The sequence below is a fragment of the Pseudophryne corroboree genome, chromosome 1 (genome assembly GCF_028390025.1).
Source record: "Pseudophryne corroboree isolate aPseCor3 chromosome 1, aPseCor3.hap2, whole genome shotgun sequence".
Taxonomy (NCBI): Eukaryota; Metazoa; Chordata; class Amphibia; order Anura; family Myobatrachidae; genus Pseudophryne; species Pseudophryne corroboree.
Window position 1 is genome coordinate 430,740,740 of NC_086444.1, and position 11,569 is coordinate 430,752,308.

Here is an 11,569-nt window from a genome sequence, read left to right on the forward strand (position 1 = left end):
TCTTGTTACAGCTTGAAACACTGGGTTTCATGAAGAAAAAAACTCAATATCACCTTAATAGTATTATCATATTTTGTATACAATAAAGCTGGTATGTCTGTTATTGTACCGTATCTATTTGGAATTGCAATTTCTGTTTTAGCATACATTTAAAGAAGACCTATTAGGGAATTATCAGTAAAGTTACCATTTTAAAAATTAAAAACTTCCTCATGACACAGGACAGTTGGCTTCTCTACTTCTCCTTATCTGGGTACATACTAGACAATACATTGTTTGATTCGGTGGATCAGACCGATATATTGTGCACATTGTTTAGTGTGCACAGACTATTGCATGCTCCCGTGGGTCGTTTATTGCATCTTCTGATCAGAAAATGTTTTGAACGTCACCATGCTTCTGGATGTGGCCACTGAACAATATATCATGTGACTGTACGCTACATCGTTCAGTGTGTATGGGACGACTGATGTATCAGTACATTGGTCATCACGTCAGCCAACAGCCACCTCATCTAGTGTGTACCCTATCGTAAATACTTTGACAACAAATCCCACATTTTAAAACACAATTGTAAATTATAACAAAAATATTTTGTTTGTAATGAAGAAAAGTAATTTCACACTAAAAGACATTGGTTATTGCTAACACATGATATTTTATAGTCAAGTCTAATTGAATGATAATTGCATGTTAAGTGCTGGCAGAAGTGTACAATATGTGTGCCAGAGTATGCCATATGATTTATAAGATTGTTGTTAAATGATCTTAATAAATAAGTTATAATGAATTTACTCACAGTAGAGCAGTTATGTGGTTGCTATTGTAAAATTGTGTCTCTTTCCGGTAGCCATTAAATGAAATGGGAGAGTTAAATCGAACAGCAGTGTCAGAATTCATCATCTTGGGTTTCCCTAGCCTGAAGAAGGTCTACCCTTTTATGTTCCTGCTTTTCCTACTCATCTATATCTTCACTATTACCGGGAACATCATCATTTTTATAACTGTACTTACAAACTACAAACTGCAAATCCCTATGTTTTATCTACTAAATCATCTCTCGGGTATGGAAATTGTGTATACTTCAGTCATTGTCCCCAAAATGCTGTCCAACTTTGTGGCCAATAGTGGGCGTATTTCATTTAACAACTGTATGATTCAGCTGTATCTCTTCAGTGCCCTAGGGGCATCTGAGTGTTATTTACTTACTACCATGGCATATGACAGATATCTAGCTATTTGCAAACCTCTGCATTATTCTTCCAAAATGACCAATACAACGTCACTCCAAATGGCCTCTGGGTCTTGGATTGGTGGGTTCATTTCTCCAATCCTTCCTGTTGCATTAATATCAAAGCTTGATTTTTGTGGTCCTAATCAAGTGAACTATTTTTACTGTGATGCTCAACCTCTTCTCAAACTTGCTTGCAGCAGTACCCAATTAACAGAGACAGCAATTTCTATATTGGCTAGTGGCCTTATATTTAGCTCCTTCCTCCTTACTGTTCTCTCCTATATATTCATTATCTCCACTATTATCCGTATCCCCTCAGCCACTCGGAGGAAAAAGGCTTTCTCTACCTGTGCCTCTCACCTAATTGTCGTCATGATTTACTATGGCACCATAACTGCCATGTACATGCAGCCCATGTCTAAATTCTCTTTAGATATCAACAAAGTGTTATCTTTACTATATACAGTTGTAACTCCTATGCTCAACCCTATTATATACAGTTTAAGAAATAAGGAAATGAAGGATTCTCTGAGCAAGGCTTTCAAAAGAATAAAAAAAGGAAATGATGAAGAATAACATGAATAATAAAAAAACATACAGTATTGTCCTCATTAAATGTAAGGAAATTCACAAAATATTGAAAAAGGGGTAGAATTTGCTCCCTTGCGGGTGCCCCAGTTTTGGTGTGCTTAACCATTATCTTCCCTATACAAAATTATTATGTGACAATTACACACAGTGTCACATATCATTTATTTTTCTAGCTCCATAAATACCGTATATATTAAAATGCAAATATGACCAAAAACATGGGCAAGTTTATTAGTTTGAATAATAACCGCAAAATTTGAAATGTGCCAGGGAATATTTTTTTATAACAGCTTTGACTGAAGTTATTGTGTTCCTTGAAGCTTGGATTTTCAATGCACTATCTTCAACTTTTTATATTTTTTACACAAAAGTAAATTCCAATGATTAGAGGTGAATTTCAATGAAAAGCCAATATCAAATTAGTTTGTGAATTATTCATGATCACCCGCTGGAGAATTAAGCCACTCACGGCATGTGGAATTTAAGCAGCAACATATACCCTTGAATACTCAATATTTCTATAGTGTGCAAGGGAAAACATTGGTGGATCCACTTTTTGATTGTGACTAAAGTTGGACTAGTTGGTGTAGTAAGGAATTTTCCTGTGGGCCCCAACACCCACATGGAAATTCCCACAATGTAAGAAGCCTCAGACTATGCACTACATGCACATGTAAAGTTGACCCAGATAGTATTGCAATGTTATTAGGTGACATCTGCAACACCATCAGCAGAGAGGAGTTGGATAGAAGAAAAAAAAAGTTGATATATAAGTGGTGGGACATTTGTGTTTACAGGTGGTTGGAGAGACCTTTTAATTCGGGGTGGGGTGGGGGGGTGAAGTAGAGCAAACTGGGGTGGGAGAGTTATATCCTGTGACTTGTATTCCTTAGCATCAATAACATTAAGTATTAAAGATCATGAAACAAGAAGGGATCCAGTGTATAGATTTATGTGCAGTGTAGTGGCAAACAGTATTGTTGTGCTTGGCTACACCCCCTGTAAAATCAGTGAGCGTAACTGGGGCGGCTAGGAGAAAGAGAAGGCATTAACTTGGACAACCCATGTCCTAGTTGGAGGGGGAGTTACATTGGCTTGAAAGCAAAGGGATCTAATGCTGGCTGTTAGGTATCACGTGGGGACCTAAGCCTATAAAAACTCAGATTTTCTGGATTTGTGAGATGGAGGTTACCGCTGGGGACCCAGAAAGGGCACTGTAGCCCTTTTGTACAAATACCATGTAGGGGAGCATGTGGCATTGCCAAGTTCTGCAATATTGTTGTTGTTTTTTTTAAAGAGAAGGGAAGCCTTCCATAAGCATGAGGTCCTGTTAAGACTCTCCTATAAGAAAGGGCCACCTATCAGAAGAGCCCCCATGCAAAACAGTGTGAGGAAAAGCACAGGAGCTGTAAGGAGATGGTGTCCCAGCCACACTGCAGGAAGATTGTTAGAGACTTGTAGAAAATGGAAACCTCTGCATAGCACTAGAGAGGAAGCCCTCTTGCCACTTTGGAAGATCACTGAGAGACCTCCTGTGAGAAAAAGGGAATGGTCCATTTTAATAGACACACATAATATGAGGCTGAGTGTCTCCATATATTGTGATGAAGGATTCCTGTTTATATATCTTCCAAAGAGATGCTCCCATACAGGGATGAGTAGTTAGTAGTAGGTGGTATGTCTAGGTATGTCTAGGGAGATCTGAAAGAGTGTCCTGAGTAACAGCATCTGACAGAGTATCTAGCAGAGAAAAAATCAAGTCTGCAGACAGTTACCAATATGGGAATATGATATGTGGCAGAGGTGAGCCCCTGAATATTGGGATTGAAGTTGTTCCCACCTGGACAAAAGTGTATGCAGAGGAGCAAATGCATACATCTTTGCATACATCTTTGTGATATACAGTATGTGTGCCACGTGTCTTTTTTCTTAAAAATGCATCTTATTCACATCACTCATGCAACTACAGTACAAGGCAAGGGTGCACTCACTACTGGTGCACACATACTTCTGTGTGTGGCTAAGTCACAAATCTGGATAAAAAAGACAAAAGTAGCTACACCATGCCTCCCAACTCATACAGAGGTGTCCGCATACCTTTTTCTCTAATCAACCAAATTAGGCCCATTTGACTTTTAGCCTTAGCTATGCCAAGCATCTTATCTGCAATGCATGTCAGTGTATGTAGAGTGTTCTCTTATGCAGTGGGAAAACTGAGACACTTACTATAAGACCTTGTGTCGTGTTGTAACGTTTATGCATAAGAGTTTTCTGGAGGTGTGTGAGAAAATTGTAATTTGATGCTGTTATATACATATCATGCAGGTGGAGTAAGGAGGTGGTGTAGCTTTTGCAGTGTGTATCATTCACGGAAAGTACTGTTGCTCTTGTACCAGTACCAGTTATGATTATTACGTTGGAGGAAGAGAAGAGTTGTGACTAAAGTGCAACGATCCTGACTTACCTCTGCCATCAGTCCTGCAGTTCAGTGTTTCCTACTCACTAGGTTTAGCCCATTTAGCCAGTTCCAAGGCTACCCTGTGTTGCTGCCTGGGAAGTCTCCCAGCATACAAGCTGCAGTCTGTGTTACTGGCTGCTGATTAACAACCTGTTTGAGCTTTCCTGTGTGAGCAATCTGCAGAGTTCTGAATTCAGCAGTGAAGTCTGCATGTGCTGTCCTCATACAGTGATCCCAGCATGACATGCCTTCTCCGGTTCAACTTCCCCACAGTGTCCTGCTCACTCTACGCTTCCTCAGTATTTGTGCCTACTTCCTCCATGCCACAGTTCCCTCAAAATCCCAGGCATGAGCACAGCCATGTTGATTACACTCACATGACCAGTCCTTAGACAATCTGAGCCAGTTAGCTGTTCAGCTGATCAGAGCAACCAATCACTGACCTCCTTAGGGTATAAAGGGGATTGAATTAGAGTCACAGGCTGCCAGTGCAATGTTGTCTACAGCCTAGCAGTATATTTTTGCAGAGCTCCAGTGGTCCTTTCATTTAGACGTATCCAGTGCTTAATTCCAGCCTGAGCACTCACTGGCTCCATCGGTCACAGCTGATACTCCTGGTTCCATTGGTCCCAGCCGATACTTCTGGTTCCATCAGTTCCAGTCGATACACCTGGCTCCATCGGTTCTAGTTAATACTCGTAGACCATTGGTCCCAGCCAATACTCCTGATTCCACTGGTCCCAGCTATTACTCCTGGTTCCATCAGTCCCAGACGATTCACCTGGTTCCATCAGTCCCAACCAGTACTCCTGGCTCCATCAGTTCCAGCTGATACATGTAGACCATCGGTTCCAGACAATATTCATACACCATCGGTTCCATCCGATATTCATCATAGACCATCATTTCCTTCCGATATTCTTAGACGATCTGTTCAAGATGATATTCATAAACCATCAGTTCTAGTCGACATTCGTAGACCATCGGTTTCAGGTATTATCCACAGACCATCGGTTCCAGCTGATAACCACAGACCATTGGCACCAACTGACAACCACGGTCTCTCAGTTCCAGCTAATTCAGCTCAATATCCGATCTTGTTGTTCTCATCTGCTCCCCATCTTCCAGTGATACACTTCAATTTGCTCCTGAGTCCAGCTATCCTCTTTCAAAGTTTCATTGCCAGTACTTAGTGACCCAGCAAGGGAGCCATGACATGCATATCGGACACCGTAAAGACCAAACTCCCTTACGGCGGTCCCTGGTGAAACTGCCGCGGGTTAGACTCCACTCCCCTGGTCTGGGTCTCTCCGCCAACACTAGTTTTAGTATCCTGTATCGCACATGAGAAAGAATTACATCCGACCAGCAGCTTTCACATCACTATCCACTGCCACCTCATCATACCAAAAACCCAAAACCGGTTTCACAACAACCTCATAACTGTGACATAATGTTTTGTTCTTCTTTATCCAAAAGATGGTCTAGCACTCAATATTCTTTTACTTTGCACTGCATCTTATGTCCCCAGGTGTTCACTTCACTAACTATCATGTGCTAAGCACCAAACATTAGAGGGCCATTTGTTCACGAATGCCCTACCCATGCTACAGCAAGAGCAGGGGAGAGTCACTGTGAGGAGTTGTTGTGCACTACATCCTGGTATTCAAAGAACATTAGGTGTGTTATGCTATCAGCTACCAGAAGGGTTCACAGCAACATAATTAGTTCTACCACACTGTCTGCAAACGTTGGCACACTTAGTCATTTAACCATAACTGAATATACAGTATAGTATTTTTCTAAGTAAGTGAGGAGTCACCCATTGCCTATTCCAAGCTTTCGGCCCAGACCCAAGTTTATCTTAATCTACCACTGGTGCTGTCAGCTAACAAAATAACAGGCTAAGTATTAGGCACGGATGCTTTGATACTTCAATAAAAGTGATTGAACACAGAAGCTACAGTACCACCCCTGTCAGTGATTTATCCAGGCGCTGTTTAAAGGTATTGCAGATAAAGTATATTTTTTCATCAGTTATACCATGTGTCATTATATCATGCTCTGTGGTGCCATGTATCTGTATTGCAATTACTTTACTTACAGATCTAATTATTGAATGCTGTCCATTTAATATTGGGACTGGTTGCAGACAGGGATGCCTATTTATTAAGTGGATGCCATTTAAATAACATCGGGGTTAACACTTATTGCTAGACTTTACATATTTCATATGCCTACGCTCTTTTCCTAACTGGGCCCTAACATTCTGGGATCTACTGTAGATAAGCAGAAACAGGCTATGAAAGCTGCAAAACCAAATAGGAGATAGTGAGGACTTTGAGGGTAATTCAGATCTGATCGCTACTGTACGTTTTCGCACAGCGGGCGATCAGGTTATAACAGCGCATGCATATGCACCGCAATGCACGCGCACATCGGACAACAACAACGGTGATCACCGGTCAGCGATGGGATGGTACGAAAAATCCATTCGCACGGGCGTTCGCAAGATGATTGACAGGAGGAGGCCGTTTGTGGGTTGTAACTGACCGTTTATTGGGAGTGTCCCGAAAAACGTAGGCGTGCCCAAGCGTTTTAAGGGAGAGTGTCTGACGTCAGCTCCGGCCCCGATCAGCCTGATTCAATCGCACTGGAAGAGTAAGTCCTGGGCTGCGCAGAGACTGCACACACAGAATTTTAGCAGATCAGCATACACATTGCATTGCACACTTGCACAGCGAATATACACTCCCCCTGTAGGTGGTGACAATCTGATCGCAGGACAGCAAAAAACACAGCCCAGCGATCAGATCTGAATTACCCCCTTTGTCCCCATGTCAAAAACAGTTTGGAGGTACGTCACTATTCTGCTTGGTATGAACTATTTGCACATAGTAGCAGTGCCCACAGCACTGTGCATGCATTTGAAGTGGATGGAGAGAGATTATAGAGCAGCCTCACACTGCAATTATATCCACATTTATTTCACTTTGCCAGAAGTAAAGAATGCTCATTCAGATGAAGTTACCAGTGCAGTTATTCTTCAGTTCTCCTGCCTCCCCAGGCAGAGCCGGCCCTAACCAATATGATGCCCTAGGCAATATTTTGGCTAGTGCCCTCTAGCACCACCACTAGTTCCGCATATGACCCTGCACCATCACCCCACACCCATAACAGTCCTTATTTTGCTGTTCCTACACCTATATTTTAAATAGGAACAGTGTGCACATTCGGCGCACAGCCCAAAAAAGGGTGTGTTTTTGCTGCCAAGGGGCATGACCACACAATAGTACCCCCAATTCAAATTACGCCACGCAGTAGTGCAACTTTTTTCACATTTTACCATGCGACAGTGTCCCTAATTCAAGTTACATCACACTGAATTGCTCCTTCCCATTACACCACACCATATTGCTCTTTATTCACATTAGACCACCCAGCAGTGCCCTTTCTATACGTAACTCCACACAGTAGAGCACCTTATACACATACAGTAATGCCACACATTAGTAATGCCTTTATACACATAATACCACACAGTAATGCCCCTTACACATATGACACACATTATTAATGCCCTTATACACATAATGACACATATAGTGCCCCTTACACTTTTGCTGGACATTATTAATGCATTTATACACATGACATGCATAATGCCCCTTATCCTGAATACTATTGCACAACCAGCCCACTCACACACAGCACTCACACAGCTACGAACACTGTGACCTCTACCTCTGCTTTGATACAGATGTGTCCTCATAAATCTTACCTCAATGCACCATGCAGCAGGAGATGCCTGGCGGGAGTCAGCTGGCAGCACTGCTAACGTCGGGCGCCTTTTTTTATGAAAATGCATCTTATTTGCATTGCTATGTGGCTAAGATGTACAGTACAAGTAGCTTCTGCTGATTAAAATGATATGTGGCATGCCTACATACAGTGTTCTGCATACAAAATGATACACACACCGCATATCATTTTAATCAGCAGAAGCTACTGGTGCCCCCAGGCAGATGGTAACTCTGTATCAGGTAGCTGTACACACCCTTTCAGCGGTGCATAGTTATTCTTCATTGTATCCTGCAGGTAGGCCTTTCAGCCCACCAATGACTGTGATAATAAATAGTATTTCAGGCTACTTTTCTCTTGTGTTTGCATACCCTCCAACTCTGCCTCTTTAATAGGTACAGTACCTTTTTTATGGTCTGTACTGATTTTTGGCTCTCCAAACTTCCATTGAAAGTATAGGAAAAGGCCCATGCCCCCTTTTCTAATTTGTACTGATTTGTATGTGTAAAATTTTGGAGGGTATGTGTTTGTAGTGAATTTGCAACAGATCTGATCAAATAGTACAGACTATCTAATTCATCTTTTCATTTTTTTTCTTCTGCCTTACTACAGCATAATGTAACAAACAGCAATTGTCTTTTATTTGTGAAACTGAAAACTCAAATCTGGTCTTTCAGCTCTACTGTGAATGCACGAGTCGGTTAGATGCCTCCGGGCTGTAACTAGGGTGTTGCAACATGTGCCATGGCACAGAGTGCAGCAAAGCAAGGGGTGCTGTTCAGCCTCCTCCTCCCGTGCTTCCTCCTTCTCCTTCCTGTGCCTGCTGTGCAGCTGCCTCTCTTCCGCATGCTGCCAAGCCTAGATTAGTCAAGAACATATAGTGTTTGACAGAACTGTAATAACTAAGACAATGCAATCTATCCCTGATATAGGACTGAGCAGCAGCATGTTTTTATTACACTGTGTGACCCCGGTAGCAGCATGCGCGAGGCTGTGTGTAGGGTGGAGAGCGGCCACCTCAGTGATGCAGGGGCCTGCAACAGCTACAACTTATAACATACAAACATTTTGGCAGCTGTGTAGCAACTGGTGTAAGACCAGAATGCAGCATGAGTAGCACGTTGACATCTGCATTAAATTATGTCAAACTGCTTGGGCAGGACACACATGTACACATGGCACAGGCTCAGTGTGTGAGATGCCAGTTACGAGCAGCCAGCTTACAGTGTTACACCCGTGCTTGCATACAGTAATATATGTATTTTCTAGTATTAGTAGCCATATGCCTCTGCTATACCCAGAACATCTAACACTGGCAGTGGCTGCTTAGGTCACTGTAAAACATGTAACGAGGGAAGGAAAACTGCCTCATTAAGGGGCAAATGTATCAAAGAGTAATGTTCTTGTCATCACTCCTTACAAATGATAAATGGTGCTCTAGCCCAGTGGTTCTCAACATCGGTCCTAAAGTACTCCCAACAGTTCATGTTTTCCAGGTCACCTAGCAGTTGAACAGGTGTATTCATTACTCACTGACACATTTTAAAAGACCTACAGTTGGAGCTAATTATTTCACTTGCAGTCCTGTGAGGAGAACTGGAAAACATGAACTGTTGGGGGTACTTGAGGACCGAGGTTGAGAACCACTGCTCTAGACAATCAGCTCCTGTCATGTGTTTTAAAAATGATAGGAGCTGATTAGCTGGAGCACCATTTATCATTCATAATGAGTGATAACAAGAATATCACTTGTTACCTCTGACTTGATACAGTATAAGTTAATTTTGTCCGTTGAGGAAAAAAGGAATCATAGCTAATTTTATAACCATCTCAAACATTATGCTTCCTGCAGGGTTTCTCTAAGTGGATCAGGGGACCCTTAAAGATATCCTAGGTTGTGCACAGACGGTAAATACAAAATGACTGAGGTACTAATTAAGACACCTGTGCTCAAGCATGGATACCCATAAACCCTGGACTGATAGTTTTACTTGAGGACAGTTTGAGAAGCACAATGTAGTGGAAGCCAAATGTGCATCAGGGGCAGACATGGAAAAGCAGCTTGTGTATAGGAGTCCTAAGGATGTCCCCTAGGGTCTGGAACTTAAGGTCGACACCACTTAGGTTGACATCAATTGGTCGACACACCTTAGGTCGACACCTGAAGTAGGTCAACATGAACAAAAGGTTGACATGGACAAGGTCAACATGGAAAAAGGTCGACATGAGTTTTTTATGTTTTTTTTGGTGTTGTTTTCTCTTTAAAGTGAGTGGAAACCCCAATTTCCTATGTCCCCTCACATGGCTCGCTTCGCTCACCATGCTTCGGGCAAGTTGCCTTGCTCCGCTACTGCTGCGCTTGGCACAGGTTACCGTTCCCATTTGTAGTCCATGTGGATCATAAAGTATGAAAAAGTTCAAAAAATGGGTAAAAATGTCAAAAAATCATGTCGACATTTTCCCATGTCGACCTATTTCAGGTGCCGACCTAAGGTGTGTCGACCAATTGGTGTCGACTTAAGTGGTGTCGACCTTATTGGTGTCTACCATTTGTTCCAGATACCATCCTTAAAACCTGTACTGTTAGTGTGTCTTGAGCACAGAGTTTGAGACGCACTGTACTACATGGTGAATGCAATTTTATCATCACTTTATATAAGGTCATGAATCTCCATGAAGGACATTTCTTCACTACACATTTATAGTGGGCCATACATACCAGTTATTTGTTATTATGTATTTGGTCATTCCATGTCAAAAGTGGACCAAGTCACTCAGGGCATCCGGCAGAGGCAAGTGATCAGAGTGATCAAAGGGGCCCTTTAGATGTCTGGAGCCCAGTTAGTAATTTAGCAACCAGTTGCTAGTTTGAAAATGAGCATAGAGACAGGTGTTGGTGTTCCAATGTATTATTGGTATATGCAGTCTCCTAGGGGGGTTGGGGGTGACATGGTAGCTATCGGGATGCCAGCGGTCAGAATACTGACCATGGTATCCTGATGGTTAGAATCCCGACAAGGGTCGGGAAAGGTTACTAACCCCCCCCCCTAACCCCCTAACACTCCCTTCCCAAAGCCTAATCCTAACCCTCCCCCTCGCAGTCTAATCCTACCCCTCCGCTCCCTTGCAGCCTAACCCTAACCCTCCCCATGGGTGCCTAAACCTGACGCCCTCTCCCTGCAGTCTAAACATAACCCCCCCTTCCCACAGCCTAACACTCCCCCTGCAGCTTACACCTAACACCCCCCTCCACCCCAACCACACCCGCGGCTTACCTCTCCAGCGGCCCAGCAGTCACTCTTTCAGGATTCCGGCTGTAGGGATGCCGAGCAGTGTTGGGAATTGTGGTGTTGGTATTTTGACTGTTGGATCCCAACCATCAGGATCCGGAATGGATCCCTTCTAAGGTAATGTCTGTAGTTTCTATTTAGGCATCCCCCCTTTCTTGAAATGCACCTAAGGCATAATGTCCCTATGTAAAAATC

The 11,569-nt window shown here is 42.7% G+C and overlaps 1 protein-coding gene across 1 annotated transcript; it reads left to right on the forward strand.

Annotated features, from left to right (window-relative positions):
- Nucleotides 1-862: 862 nt before the first annotated feature.
- Nucleotides 863-1,810, forward strand: LOC134967307 (olfactory receptor 6N1-like). Its single transcript, XM_063944026.1, has one exon. It carries the CDS (start codon nt 863-865, stop codon nt 1,808-1,810), a length of 948 nt encoding a protein of 315 aa, XP_063800096.1.
- Nucleotides 1,811-11,569: the final 9,759 nt, after the last annotated feature.

What these genes read in the sequence shown, in the direction of transcription:
- LOC134967307 (XM_063944026.1), top strand. Translation starts at nt 863, where the DNA reads ATGGGAGAGTTAAATCGAACAGCAGTGTCAGAATTCATCATCTTGGGT.